The sequence below is a fragment of the Saimiri boliviensis genome, chromosome 4, assembly GCF_048565385.1.
Source record: "Saimiri boliviensis isolate mSaiBol1 chromosome 4, mSaiBol1.pri, whole genome shotgun sequence".
Classification (NCBI taxonomy): domain Eukaryota; kingdom Metazoa; phylum Chordata; class Mammalia; order Primates; family Cebidae; genus Saimiri; species Saimiri boliviensis.
The window spans coordinates 2,534,201-2,549,328 of record NC_133452.1 but is presented as its reverse complement, the minus strand read 5'-3'; the positions used below and the strand labels follow the sequence as shown (position 1 = coordinate 2,549,328).

General features: G+C 57.1%; 1 protein-coding gene across 2 annotated transcripts; it reads right to left on the bottom strand.

Moving 5' to 3' along the window:
- Nucleotides 1-3,145: 3,145 nt before the first annotated feature.
- Nucleotides 3,146-13,819, bottom strand: DACT2 (dishevelled binding antagonist of beta catenin 2). Of its 2 annotated transcripts, none has more exons than XM_039467939.2 (4): nucleotides 13,328-13,819; nucleotides 7,384-7,516; nucleotides 6,413-6,691; nucleotides 3,146-5,520 (listed from the first exon to the last, which is right to left on the bottom strand). In XM_039467939.2, the coding sequence occupies exons 1-4, from the start codon at nucleotides 13,562-13,564 to the stop codon at nucleotides 3,833-3,835; spliced, it is 2,337 nt and encodes a 778-aa protein (XP_039323873.1). In that variant the 5' UTR covers nucleotides 13,565-13,819; the 3' UTR covers nucleotides 3,146-3,832. The 2 variants fall into 2 exon arrangements, with proteins under 2 accessions (XP_039323873.1, XP_010329610.2); XM_010331308.3 differs by lacking the exon at nucleotides 13,328-13,819 and adding an exon at nucleotides 9,184-13,206.
- Nucleotides 13,820-15,128: the final 1,309 nt, after the last annotated feature.

The window sequence follows — 15,128 nt, the reverse complement described above, 5'->3', positions numbered from 1 at the left end:
TGCGGCGGCTGGGGCTGGGCCGGGCAACACGCGGGAACTGGCTGTGTCCTTGCAGTCAACCCGGGGAGCGTCCCTCCAGAAGGGATTGGGTCAGGAGGAAGGAAACGCGCTCTCTCCAGCGCTGACAGAGAGAGGCCTGTGCCTGCTTCACTGTCCTGGAACCAGACACGTCCTGTCACCCAGGATGGAAAATGCATGGCAGGAACAAACATGTGAAATTCCGGAGTAAGTGCTCAAGCTGGGTGCGGGCAGGCGATGGGGGAGAGCGGTTCCTTGGGAGAAGGATGCTTTAATGGGGAGCACCACAGCCAAGGGTCCGCTGTCGGGTCCCGCCGGGCACTCTGCGCTTGGTAGGGAGATTGCAGCCGACGGAAACGTAGGAATAAAGGGCAATTGAAAATTCAAAAATAGAAGTTAAAAGACTGACTAGAGCATTATTTCTATAAAGAGATTCTGACCTCAGTGAGAACTCCATTTCCTCCTGGGGACGAAGAAACGTGGAAATGTCTCGGTTTTCTTGGAGACTTTCCTGTGTTGCTGTCGCCTGTGATGGCCATCAGCGGCCAGGGCCTCCGAGACCAAGCAGCCCTGAGCTCTGCGTCTGCGCCCGCAGCACCCGCGTGGGCCCCCCGCTTCCTCCCAGTCCCTGTGGCCAGGCCCTGGGTCGGGCCCCTTCTCTGGAACTTCAGCCTCCCGGAGAATGGGTCTTTCTAAAACACAAATAGAATTACATTCTCCCCCACGCCTCTCCTTCTGAGGACTGAACACACAGTGTCATAGGCTGGATCAGGGATAAAAACAGAACTCCGACCCACCCCTGCCGGGGAAGGCAGACGCTTTTCGACAATACACAGCCCAGGAGGCAGTGGCCGCGCCCGGCTTGCAGGAAGCCAGACTGCCATCTTCACTCGGTGCAGGGAGCTCAGCAGTAACTTCTGTGATCATCAGTCTCAGAGAGCCACAACCTGACCCATCCTGACAGCTTCCAATTCAGAACCAGCCAGAGAATGCCAGCTATGCCCCCAGGACACCCGCCTCTCATTACAGCTCAGGGCTCCCCAGGGCCTGGCCTCCAGCAGGGCGCACCCGGGGCTCTGCGTGCCGGCTGTGAGCCTTCCCTGTGGCGAGTGTCTCTCCCCGCCTTTGCTTGTCCTCCTCTGGTGGACATTGACTATTTCACACTTCAGAGTCTGCAGTGGCTGATCCTCTGTCCCAGCTGGAACTGGGAGCTATGGGATGGGCCAGAGCCCACACCTGGTGACTGTCCAGGCCCGCTCGCCTCCCTGGATTGCTCCTTGACACCTCTCAGTCTTCCTCCCTCCCTCGCCTGACTCTTCTCAGCCCCACCTCAGCCCTTCACTGCCCTGGGGTCACCTCTGCGTCCCTCTAAGCTTTTACAGAGGTTCATTGCTTCCCACCTCCCCCAGGACAGGCAGGACCCCTGCTGTCCTGGGGTTATTGATTAGCCCGTCTGTGTATCCGGTCCTGGGCTGAGTCAGCAGCGCAGGATCCCAGCCAGGCTCTGCTTCCAGGAGCGGAGAGCTGAGACTCTGCTCGGGCTGGGCCCCAGATGTGACGCCATCCCCAGGCGTGTCAGGAACGTCGAACTGTGGTCCCATCCTCCTCGCCACATTTTCGGGACCATTCACGCCACTGCTTTTGCTACACATAACTTGTTTTCAGCCAGGACCGTTTTTATTATTCTTTACCATTTCTAGGGCACCTTTTGATGTGATTGCATTTTCTACTTGGGGCCATAAAAGCTGCAGCAGCATTTAACTCAGTTGAGGTAAAAATAATTTGGATAGCTGCTGCACCGGGAAAAATGCCAACTATGATTTTGTATAGGGAGATTCAGGAACCCCCGGGTACGTGAGGGAAGGTTTGCAGCCGGAGTGAGGAATGAGTCGGCCTTATGGAGCCTCCATGGCCAGGAGAGGAGGGAGGAGTCCTTCCTAGCTGCACCTCCCAGCCTGGATGGCACAGGCAGCCACACAGCCAGCTCGGTACGTTTGGTAACTGTGTGCGTGAAAGAACACAGCCTGCACACGCCGTTCACTGGCCAAGCCCCCTTGAAAACTGCTGTTTCCACAGACAGTGGCAGGGCCTGTGTGACACGATTCAGGGCCATGGTGTGAAATGCGGGTTCACAGCGGGGCCATGTGACGTGACTGAGGGCCGTGGGGCGTGTGAAATGCGGGTTCACAGTGGGGCCATGTGTCACGATTGAGGGCCGTGGGGTGTGTGAAAAGCCGGTGTACAGCGGGGCCCTGTGACACTATTGAGGGCCGTGGTGTGGACACACTGGATTACAGCTGTGACCCATGTGTGGAACTGCACACAGACCAGGTCAATGGGTATCTGAATGTCAGTCTGCTCTGGCCCCTGTGAAATACCTGCGTTTTCTCATGGTTTGCACAAGAACGTAGCCTGCACCCACCGTCCTCACTGTCAGGAACCTCGGCATCCTCCCGTCACCCCCACTTTGTTCTAAATGTTAAGTTCTTTATCAGCATCTAAAACCAACTCCTTGTTAGGAACATTTAACACCTCCTTCCCAATCCACTTAGCCAAGCACAGCGGCTCACGCCTGTAATCCCAGCACTCTGGGAGGCCAAAACGGGCAGATCATGAGGTCAGGAGATGGAGACCATCCTGGCAAACACGGTGAAACACAGTCTCTACTAAAAATACAAAAATTAGCTGGGCATGGTGGCGGGTGCCTGTCATCCCAGCTACTTGGGAGGCTGAGGCAGGAGAATCACTTGAACCTGGGAGGCGGAGATTGCAGTGAGTTAAGATTGCACCACTGCACTCCCGCCTGGCGACACAGCAAGACTCCACCAAAAAAAAAAAAAAAAAAAAAAAAAAAAAAAAAAAAAAACAAAGTCCACTCCTGTCTTCCACTGGTTTTCTTACTGGCTTCCTTCCAAAGATCCTGCCCAGCTGCACCAGCCCTGAGAGACCAGGACGTCCACAGGGACTGCGACGGCCTTGTCCACCTTCACGTAAAATTCTTTTAATCACTCAGGAGAAGGCTGCTTTCTGCACTGCAACTGTGACAGCCGTCACCAGGCAGCTTACCTGGAAACGCTGTTATCTTTCTTCTTGAAAATTTGAGGAAAACTCTCTTTGGAAACATAAACACCAAAAACAGGTTGTTGTTGTTTATTTTTTTATAACACTTTTATGTCTCACTTTTTATACTGAAACTAGAGCTTAGTCTCGAGTCATTTATAAGGTGCCTTCCCCGCCCGAAGCTGCAGCGTGCCCCGCAATGGGCAGGCCTGAGTGTTCCGGGTCCCCACTGCGCAGGGAGGAGGAGGACGCTAAAACAGGAAAACAAAGTTCCTTTTATTTGAGGGGATCATGGCATGATTTGGGTGTTTATGCGTGTTGACAGCTTAACATGGAGTTTAAGCTCAAAACAATTTCCAACACAGAGTCCCGCAACCGTCTCTTTAAGATGCTTTTGGGGAGGAATGGCTGAAAGATTGGAAACCGCGTCCCCAGCGGCGTGGAGGGAGGGCAGGCGAAGCCTCGGGAGGATGACGAGGCAGGAGCAGGCACTGCCAGGAACAAGCAGCGTCTGGGGAGAGGCTGAAACCAGACGCTGGGTCGGCCGGGAGGCTGCTGGCAGCTGAAACCAGAGCTCCGGACGGGTCTTCGCCGGGGCGCGGCGCACGGCTGCACTCCACAGGCACAGCCCATCTGAGGGGCCTCCTGTTCCGTGGTGGCCTCGGGAGATGGGCACCCCTGGAACAGCCAACCACAGGTCACCGCATGGAAAGAGCCTCTGTGCGCACCGGCTCCTCCCGACAGCCGCGGCGGCTCACACCGTGGTCATGACCTTCAGGGCCGTCGGCTGGAACCGGCGGATCTTCTTCTTCAGGGCCTTGGAGGCCTTGATACGGCACAGCTTGGGCACGGGGGACAGGAGTGACCTCGAGCTGACCAGGCCCACCTGGGGCCAGGCCAGCTCCCTGTGCCCGGCCGCTGCGTGGCCCATGGCCGGGTCGCAATCCCTGCTCCGGGCGCCGCCCTCCCCGTCGCTGCTGCCGGACTCGTGGTCCGCGAATCGGCTGGTGCTGTGCTCACTGGCCTCCCCCTCGCTGGTCTCCAGGATGACCGAGGGGAACCGCGGGTCACACTCGGCCGAGTGCTTGGAGGGCTCTGAGTCGCTCCTGGTGTGGGCATCCTGGCGGACCAGTGCGGGCCGGCCCCGGGCCTGTGGGCCACCCACCCTCCTGGCCGTGGGTCTGGGGGGCCCCAGGTTAGACTCTGGGTAACCGGCCAGGCGGGCCCGCCCCGAAATGTCCACAGTGGACTGCCAGCGGCCGTGCTTCCTCCTGGCCGCCGAGGTCAGCAGTGTCGCTTCCACGGGGAACAGGGCTTGGGCTGAGGTCTGCTGGCTCTCCTGCGGGGCCACCGTCAGGGGGACAAGGACGGGCATGGGGTAGAGGGTAGACTCAGAACAGGAGCGCCCAGGCACCTCCCAGGCCAGGGCCAGCCTCCTCTGGAGCACGCCCCTCCCTGGGGGCCAGTGGGCAGAGTCCCACTCCAGGGATAGCTGGGTGGCAGCCTGGGCACCCTCAAGCCTCTCCAGCCGAAGCGGCGGCTGCCCTGCGAACCTCAGCACTTTGTCCGTGGGCCTTCTCTTCATCTTTTCAGCCTTGCTCTTGGGGGGACCCGTTTTCGGCCATGGTGGTGAAGGCTTGCTGGCAGCAAAGGGCAGGTGGGCAAAGTGCCCAGAGGACGGCGGGGGGCTCTCGTCCAGCCTCCTGGATGGCAACCTGTTGTCATGTCCACAGTCCTGAGCTGGGGGTGTGAGCTGGGCCTGTGAGCTGGAAGCCGGCCCCGCCATGGTCTCCCTGAGGACGCAATGGTTCGAGGGCTGGGGCTTCTCCTCTGGAAGGCTGCCAGGGTGCTGAGGACTCTCAAGGGGCATAGGTCCCTGCTGCTGGGGGCCGCCCCTGCTGGCACCCCTCCTCGGAGCTGGCCCTCCCTCATCCTCCCTCCCTGGGGCAAAGACCAGCTTCTTGAGTCGGCCTCCACCATCTGCACTCCAGCCACCCTGCCTCTGTGGGGGTGGGGACACTGCATGCCTCTGAGGTCCCTGCTCTCCCCCGCTACCCTTTGCTGGGGTCTCCCGGCCCCACAGACGCAGCAGCCTGTCGATATAGGCTCTGGCTCTGGCCGGGCCAGCCTCGAGGACCAGCCCAGTCTGGACAGTACTCACAGCTGCAGGGCCCAGGGGGGCCTTCCTAGGGGACGAGGGGCCACTGCCATGCAGGGTTTCCTTAGTCAGGACAAATAGGGGGCTCTGCAGAGCCACTGCGTGCAGGGGGCTGGGGTACGGGTAGACCTCCCTGCCTCCCTTCGACACCAGGTCCTGCCGATACTTGGGGTCCAGCATGTACAGCGGGATGTCTGCCCCCTGGCAGAGGAGCCTGAGGAGCTCAGGGTCGGGGCCGGCTTTCTGGAGCCCCGTGTCTGCCAGCAGGGCTCTGTCGAGATCACCTGGTAATGAGAAAAATGAAGACCTGAATAGGGAGGGGATTTAGTGTGCTGTTGATTTCGTGCGTGGCAGACAGGAAGGAAATGCTGCCCATTGCTGCCTCAAGGAACTCTTGGGCCCTCTGGGAGACAGCGACTCCTCAGCCACTGGGGTCCCCCTCCAGATAGAGATTGCAGGGCCCCATTTGCGTCTGCAGCACAACCCCCTCAGCCTGCTCCGACCCTTCCCTTTGAGGAAGAGTGCATGGGCAGTGAGAATCTCCAGTTCAGCACCCTTGTTTCCCGGAAGGTTTGGAGGCTGCCCAGAGAGAAGAGGCCCCGCGGCCACGGGATGGAGCCCCAGTGGAGGCCAGGGAGGGAGGCCAGGGAGGGAGGCCAGGGCATGAAGCCAGTCCCTGCAGACGCCCTGGAGGAAACCATGGGGCTTCGCAGTAACTAAAGACCAAATGGTTACTACTAAGCCAGGCTTTGTATTGGAAACAAAGTGAGGCCCAAAGTGACATTTGTGCCTTTGGAGACAGTCTGAAGACAACCGCAGCCCCTCCGGGGCCAGCAGGCGGGATCCAGGTGTGAGCCCAGTTCTCTCCCAGCCAGCGCTTTCAGCCCAACTCTCACTCCACACACCAGTGGATCCAGGGTCTTTACAGGATGCTTTTAAACTTGCTGATTCCTGTTTTGAATACGGGGCAAAGTGCTTTGCTCTAGAATCGCTGGTGGTGACACACCCGGGGCGTTGGACTCCTGCCTCCCTCCAAACCACCGCGTGGCCTGTGGAGGCTTCCAGTGGCCGTTAGAGCCGCAGAGCACGCTCGTGTGGGTCCCTCAGCAGCTGGGGGCTGCACTCCGGAACCCTGCGCCTGAGATGAGACCCCTACCTTGCCTAGTGGTTTCTTACCTGTAGACACCGGCCTGGGCCAGAACGTGCCCGACGGCTGGCCTGCCTCCCCCAGGGTGCCTGGCGGCTTGTCACCCTCCTGGGTAGCCTGGGGCCTCCACGCTGGCACAGCAGTCTCATCAACCGACCGGGGCCTCCAGTCCCCCATGCTGGGCCTGGCCTTGGGGGCCTGGGCCACAGGCAGCAAACTGCCCATCGACGGGGAGACGCGGTCACTGCAGACAGAGGCACAAGACGTCGACAGCGAGCAGGAGCCACCATCACTCAGCTCGTAAAAGCCTGGACAGAGCAGACACGGCAGGTCAGTGACCCCCTCCAGAAGAGCCCAGGGCCCCTCTCCTCTGGAGCTTGTCACAGCACAGGAGGGCCCGGGGGAACCCCTGAGCTGAGGCTACGGGAGGCTTGGGCCATCGTCCATACAGCCGGCCCGGGAGAGTGTGGCTCCGGTGAGAACGTCAGGATTCTTCCCAGGAACTGTTAGTGGGCTGGTCAGAGCCCTCTCCACCCGTGCCCTCCAGCACTGGCCCTCCCTTTTCCTGGCAAGTGGTCCCTTTAGCACTGAGTGGCTGATGCCTGCTTAAAGGGTGGCCTCTTAGGAGTTCAGCCCTTTGAGGACAGGCCTCTGGCACCTGCGTGGCTCTCCCCGCTGGTGCTGCCAAGTTAGGGTGAGGAGTGGACCAGTATGGGGAGGGGCTTCCGCCCCAGGCCTCCTGAGTCCAGCAACGTCACTTAGACCACCATGTCATCTTTGCAAATTACGAAAATAAGAGTGAGGTAGCCAATTCATATATATGCCCTTTTTCCTAAAACCCCTTGACATAACAGTATTTCATTTTAGTATTCTTCAGTCGTAGATGCTTTCTCAGGCTTCAGTTGCCTCCTAACTTTCAGATGGGCCTGAGGAAGCAGCACTGTCCCTGCCGGACACTGCAGAGCTCAGCCCGAGACGGGAGGTCGGGGCGCCCGGGTACCTGAGCTGGGCCTGCTGTCGCTGTCCGGGGCCTCTCCTGAGATCGGGCCCAGATCCAGCTGCAGCTTGTTGATCTGCAGGTCCAGCTGGTCCAGGTGGGTCTTCGGGCCGATGTCCCGCTGTCGCAGCCGCGACTGAGGAAGGAAAGCAGAGGAAGGGAACGATGGAGCCCACAGAAACCACAACTGAAGATGCATGGTGAGCGCCGTTCACGCTCCCGAGGTCCACGTGAAACCCCCTTCTCGATCTGGCGCTGGCCCTGCTCATTCTGAAGCCATTTCCTTGCTCCGCTGTTCGCTGACACCCATTCCCCGACTCCCACACACACGCGTGGGTTTCTCTCCAGCTCAGACTGCTTTATTCGTCAGAACTTTTCAAATTACACATTTCTTTATAAGGACACAGAACACGACAGCATACCAGAGTGAAATCCGGATTGAAAACAGCACCTCCTCTTTGCAGACAGGAGCGATCTCCACCCTCCACCGGGCGGCGCCTGCCTAGGAGAGTGCTCCGCTGTGTCGGGCTTTCCGGGCGCCTGCCTGGGCCGGCCGCACCCTTCCCTCGGCCACCTCTGGGTCTTTGGTGCCTGGTAGGCACAAGCCTTTCGACTTTTCCAGAAGGCGAGAAACTCCAGTGGAAAGACAGATACACTCCCCTTGACTGTTCAGCCCCTCCTCCCTCCCTGATAGAAGAAGCCACATTTCGAACTGTGACAGGCTTTGGTAGAGCTACCAGGAGAGAAGGTTCTCAGCCAAACATGGAAAATGTCAGCTTTACCTGGAATAAATAAATGGCAGCTGGAAATCTGCCTTCACGATCTTTGGTTTTGTTTTGTTTTTGACATGGGGTCTTGCTCTGTTGCCCAGGCTGGAGCGCAGTGGTGCAATCACGGCTCACTGCAGCCTCAACCTCCTCAGGCCCAGGTGATCCTCCCACCTCAGCCTCCTGAGTCTCTGGACTACAGGCATGAGCCACCATGTCCCACTAATTTTTGTGTTTTCTGTAGAGATGGGGTCTTGTCATGTTGCCCAGGCTGGTCTCCAAGGCCTGCTTTTACGTTATCCACCCGCTTTGGCCTCCAAGGTGCTGGGATTACAGGCAGGAGCCTGGCCAAGGGGCTGGGTATTTCCAAGTTTCCATCACAGCCCTGCCCTGAGAGGCTGTGCCTTCTACGGGCCTCAGCTTCCCCAGCTCTCAAGCGGTGATTATGAGCATGGACACTGTGTGTGTGTGTGTGTGTGTGTGTGTGTGTGTGTGTCTTTTAATTCTAAAACATTTCTTGTTTTGATTAACAATTACGATTTAGGCAAGTAATTAATGAATGTAATGATGTGGTTGGTTCTCTTAGTAAAATGATTAATTATATTTCAAATTTTACGCAGGAAATGAGGAATTCCTCTGAATCCCATAACCTAGGCTTTAGGGAATGACTGTGGTCATTTCCACAATATGAGAAGTCATTACAAAACAGGCAGGGAGCGATGGTTTCCTGGTCTGATGAGAGAACGAGTTCTCGGATTTTCCAAACGCAAGTGCCTGCGATCAACGCGGGTGAGCGGACAGCGGAGGCCGGGACCCAGCGCACAGCTTCCGTGCCGGCAGCAGCTCCCTCCTGCAGGATCCAACTCTGGAGCCTCCCAACAACCTCCCAAGTTTGCACAGTGACAGAATTGGAAGCCATAATATTATCTGTGAATGTGAACATGGCAAAAAAAAAAAAAAAAAAAAACCCTGAATTTCATCAAAATTGTGTGCTTCCAGGCCCACCCAGCCTCATGTAAACATGCGGGCTTCTCACCCTGCACGTTCTGACGCAGGTAAACCAGTCTCCGGGTGAACGGCACCAGCCTGCGCAGCACACACGAGGGCTCTCACACTCCAGCCATGCAAAGAGGAAGCTTGGATCCAAACAGAGGGGCGGGGGATTCTTACAGCTCAGGATTTTCCCTTGCCTGTCGTAAAACAAAACCCGAGGTTCCCACAGAAAATTCAGTTTCTTTGTGAGGCCACACCTCAGTGCTGAAAAGGATCCATGTTCCCTCTCCTCTTCTAAATCACACTCCCCTTCTTCTGAAGGAGGGGCCCTGCACACGGCCAGCTCTGTCCTCCTCCTCCAGCCCCTCCCCGCCCCAGTGTCTGTGCGGGTTAATTGCTTTGTGATTAATGTTTGGCCAGCCCCACCTTCAGTTGCTGATTTCTGATTAATGGTCCAGGGGTTTGTAGGACACGCAGAGCTCTCAGGCATTCACAGGTTATTTATTACATCCTCAGGTCCTGTCTGCGTCTGCAGGACTCCGTCATTCAGGATTTACGCCTTGTTTGTAACCCTGACCACTGTCCCTAACCCCGATTGCTGTCCCTAAACCTGACCACTGTCCCTAACCCCAATCGCTGGCCCTAACTCTGGCCACTGTCTCCAACCCCGACCGCTGGCCCTGACCTGGGGTTTGTATGACTGTGCTTTTCATTCACTCTTTCTTAGGGCCAGACCTTGTGCTCACAGTCAGAAAAGATACGTGGCCGGGAAGGAGGACGGTTCACTCCAAGGCCAGCCCCACAGCACGCTCTCCACACGCGTCCACAGTTGGCCCGACTCGCTCCACAGCAGCAATTGAGCCCTGGGTGGCTTCGGCGCTCCGCTTCCCTCTATGGGCATTCAGGCTAACTCCAGGCTGCCCTCTGCCAGTCTTCGGGCTAACTCTAGGCGGCCTTGCTCAAGGTGAGCTCTGGGGGCACATGAGCCAAAACCCCTGGGCCTGGGGAAGGGGCCGGAGGGCCTGATATAAAGGCGCTCACAGCAAGCCTCCCCAGGCAGTGAGACAGCTGGGCATACCTGCAGACCCTGGGCCCCACTCATTTCCTGAGACTCCACTGAGTAAGCCTGGGAACCTGCATTTTAACAGGCTTCCTAGGGACCACAAAAGTTCCTTATGACAACAAAAAGTTTGAGGACTTCTATTTCAGGGGGTGCCATTAAAAAAAATAGGCGAATCCCTTTGAAATGCATTCTTCGTGCACCGCAGGAGAATGAGCTAATTCCCACGTGCTGTGCCTGTTCCGTGGGCAAGTCAACAGTCCAGCCACTGCAGCACCTTTACGGCACATGCAGAGGTGAAACATGGAAACGCCGCAGAGGTCAGGATATGGAGATGGTATCCACAATTCCATTCTGTCCCTGAGAGCTAGAATGCACAGAGGAAACATTCTATGCCTGAATTCCAAGGCTAACACCTCCATTCTGTAGAGGGGTAAATGCCAATACCTAAGTTTAAAAGAGGCCCATCAATCAACAGCAAAGGGGTCCCAGGTGGACTCATGGATAGCAGCGCCACCGAAGCCTTGTAGATTTCTGGGGCTGCCTGGCCCTAAGGAGTGGCCCCCTGCAAGTTCTCAGCCCTGCCTCCCTTGGTTCCCCTGTGTGTTCACAAAGCAAGCATGGTTGGCCCAAGGGAAACGCCAGCATCAAGTTGACGCTGCAGAAGCAGACGCACAGCTTGCTCCTGAAGCACGGGATGCCGGAAGCTGCCAGGGAAAAGGAATTGTTGCAAGCTGCCACTTTCAGAACAAGTCACGACCAGCAACGCCAAGGCAGGGAAATTCTTCAGGGTAAGATTTCACTGCAGAGTCCGGAGCCTTCTGTGTCTCCCTGCTATGAAGACAGCATCCACTGGTGAAGGATGGGGTTTTCAGTCTACTCGTGGGCTCTGGGTCCCGGGGAGTGGGTGAAGTCTTTCCATCTAGGGCTTGTTGGGGAACTTAACCCTCATGAATATGGGCATGGCCGGCACTTGTCGGGAATGACAAGTTCCCTTGCAAACCATAAATGAGGATGCAGAGTCAACCCTCTATAGACTGGCCACGCAGCAGCAAAGGGGCCACGGAGGGCGTAGGGGGTTTCATCAGCTTAGAAACCCAGAACAGGGAGACCCCAAATTCTGAAATAATTTTTCCTTTTGTTGCAGCAATAAAAGCCACTCATTTATTTATTCAAGAAAATCCCCCTAATCACCTCCTCCTCCACTCTCTTCTGTGACACAGCAATTAAAAAGGGGCAGTGCTTTCGATAAGCCTTCAGGTGAGGAGTGCTGCTGTTTTCCCGGCAGTTCAAATCCCTGGAAATGCTAGCAATCATTCGCACCTGAGAATTCCTGTCGGCTAAAGCTGCTCAGGGCCTGATAAATGTTCTTCCGGCCTTCACACCTGAATGATGACCGATGGCCAGGTGAGCACCAGGGCGGGCGGAGGGGCCCTGAGTCAGCCGGGAGTTGCTGGAGTGTGCAGCTGTTTAGCAAGCACAGCTTTTCATTGTATTCAACACTACAGAACTGCTATCAATCCTAAGGTTTTTCCCGGTAAGAAAAGTGTACAAGTGTTAAGCCCTGTGCTGATGTCACACAAATTCAATCATTCTTCTCTTTTGATCACAAAATCCATCCCAAGAACAAAGTTTCAAGACAAAGTCTGCATGTTCCTTCTGGTCCCCGATTAAAAAAAAAAAAAATTAAACAAAACCCTGTTTGATCTTCTCATCCAAAAGGCTACTTGTAATTAGAGGCTGAGCACTTGCAAGTTTGATTTGTATATTTCTTAAGCCAAGTTAATCATCAACTGCACTCTCGCCCCTTGACGGCACAGTTGAGACCTCTCAGCAGCACCTCCCTTCCCATCACACGAGTAACAAGTCCGTGACTGCTGTGCGCTGAGCTGAGGTCATGCAGAAGCGGAGAAGCTTGAGACTGTGTCTGGGTGCAAACACACAAATGACTTAACAGCCAGGATTTGGTCACTGGGCAAGTGAACAAAGTCTGCACACCAGCTCCTTCCCTCTCAGGAGGCAGAAGCTGCAGAGTTGACAGTGGGCTTAATCCAGCAGTCTGCCACCTGGTCTCCTGCAAGGTGAGGTGATAGCAGGGATCCTGGGAGGCGTCCCAGACACTGGGCTTCCTGATTCTTTCATCCAGAAGGGTTTGCTACGTCAACAGCCTGGCTGAGTGGGCTAGGCTGACCGTGATGCCACGCTTCACCTGGGCCACTTTGTAGAGGCAGTAACTTTTAACAGGACAGTCTTAAATTTCTAACATAAAAGAAATTCCACTGAGTGTAATAGAGGTAACTCACGTAAACAGACATCTTTCTCCAACCTTTCTAGTTTTTCTTTAAGAAAATACGGCAACTACTTCCAACACTCTTTTGAGTTGTTGCCAGTAAGTTTTACAAAGTCATACTGCAACATGATGAGCAGAGGGCAAAGACCGGAGTTCCTGCCATTGTGTGAGAGGAGGGGTTGGAGCGCCCAGGCAGTGCCGGGAGGGCCAGGAAATCAGTTTCTGCTCTGGATCAGAGGACTCACCTTTCCCCACGGGGCAGGTCACATCTTAAAGTTGAAGAGGCCTTTGTTAGTTACAAGCTGTCCCCTAGTATTCTATTACAGTGACGCGACCTGTGACAAACGTCAGCACATTCCCGAGGACAAGTCGGGGGGCGCTTTGCCACACGGACACTGTTGCCCCCAACCCAAGACGGCAGGAGGCCTGGTACCCCTGGAGGTGAAGTCAGGGTCCCTAGCCCACCTCCCCCGGGGACAGCGGTCAGTACCCGCAGGTCAGAACAGCGCTGTCACAAACGCATGGGTGTCTCCCCAAAATCTGAGGGCTTCGGGATGCTGGCGTGGGTGGGCGCACATCCACGCAGGGCGGGGTGCCAGCTGTAACCCGAGCCGGTTTCAGGGTCCCCGCCTGTGCGCTTCACGGCTAGGCACCTGCGCGGGGCGGGGGGGGGCCGGGTCCCCCTCCTCGGAGACCGGATCAAATCCAGAGGACGCCCCCTGCACCCATGGACAGCCCCCCTCCTGCTGACACAGCGTCGCTGCCGGCACCGGTCCCGACCCCCGACCCCGACCCCGGCGACCCCCGACCCCGCCGGCCCCGGCGCCCGGTCCTCACCAGCTGCTCCTGCACCGCGGCCAGCGCCGCCTCCAGCTGCTGCGCGTGGCCGTGGGGGCCGCAGGGGGCGGCGGGCGCGGGCGGGGGCTGCACGGCCAGGGCGTCCCTCACCCGCTCCTGCTGCGCGGCCCGCAGCCCCTGCAGCTCCAGCAGCCCCGCCAGCGCCGCGCGCAGCCTCGCGCCCAACCTGCGGCGGTCCCAGCCCGCGGGCCCCGGGGGTCCAACCGGCGCCCACATGTCCCGGGCAGGGTCGCGGCCCCGAAACCCGCGAGTCGCGCGGGATCCCGAGCTGTGTCGCGGCGGCTCCTCCCGCGCCGCCTCCTCCTCCTCCGCCCCGGCCGCGGGTCGCCAGGTGGGCTGGAGTCTCTGGCCGGCGCGGGGCGGGGTCTGCACGCGCCCGAGGTCCCCGCCCCGCCGCCCCCCGGGGCCCCTCGCCCGCTGCGGGCGGGACGGGCGCGCCCAGACCCCGGGGCCGGCTCCTGGGAGGGAGCGCGCCCGTGACTTCAGCGGAGGAGGAGCCGGGAGAGGGGCCCAGGCGCGCGGGGGAGCAGCGGCGGGGAAAGGGCGCGCTCGGGCTCTGCCGTTTCTGTAAGGATCCGCGATTGGGAACGTGTCACATTGCAGGGACGGTGTCACCGTCACAGCCGCGTTAGAGACTCGGAAAATCTATCACCCACTTCCCCAGCGGACAGCTGTGCTTTGCCGCGGTCTGCGCTCCCTGCAACCTCCTTCTCCCGGGCTCAAGTCATTCTCCTGCCTCCGCCTCCCGGGTTCAAGCCGTTCTCCTGCCTCAGCCTCCCGAGTAGCTGGGACTACAGGTGCCCACCACCCCCAGCTATTTTTTTGTACTTTTAGTAGAGACGGGGCTTCACCATGTTGGCCAGGCTGCTCGGCTTGCTTTTTACATTTTTAAAAAAGTAGTAGCTTAAGATACAGTTCACATACCATAAAACTCACCTTATTTAAGGTGCACAGTTGCATAGTTTTTAGTGTGTTCATGAAGTTGTGTTCACTGCCCCCACAAAAAAGAAAGCCTGTTCTCATCAGTAGCCACCCCCATTTCCTCCCCCGCACCCCCACGTGGAACTACCACCCCGTGGGTTCTGGAAGTTCATGGAAATGGGGTCACACGCCAGGTGGTCTCTGGGGGGGCTCCTTTCGGTGAGCTTTTTCAGGGTGCATGCATGTTGCAGACTGCTTCCTTTGTGTGGCCAAATAGTACCCCACGGCGTGGCTGTGCCAAGTTTGGCTTATCCATTCGTCTGTTGATGACATGAGTTTTTCCATGTTTCAGCGATTGCAAATAACGCAGCAAGGACATTCCTGCCTGAGTTTTTGTGTGGCAATATGTTTCCGTGGCACCTGAGAGTGGAGCGGCTGGATCATAGGTGACCGCTTTGCTTAACCTTGCCAGGGGCTGTCAGACCCGCCGGCGGGACACGAGGGGTCCACGTTCTCCGTGCGCATGCCCACTGCCGTCTTAGTCCAGCAGATGTGAAGTGGCATCTCCCCGTGGTCTGGATTTGCGTTTCCCTGATGGCTAAGGACATTGAGCCTCTGTGCACGTGCTCGTGGCATACTTCCTTTGGAGAGCTATCTATTCAGCTCCTTGGCCATTTTAAATTTAGGCTGTCTTTTCATTATTGAGGTGTGAGTGAGTATTCTTTATACAATTCCCTTATCAGACATGATTTGCACTTCCCTTATGAAATACATGATTGACAAATGATTCTTCCATGTCGTCAGTTGTTTTTCGTGTTCTTGATAGCGTCCTGTGCAGTAAAAAAAAAAAAAAAAAAAA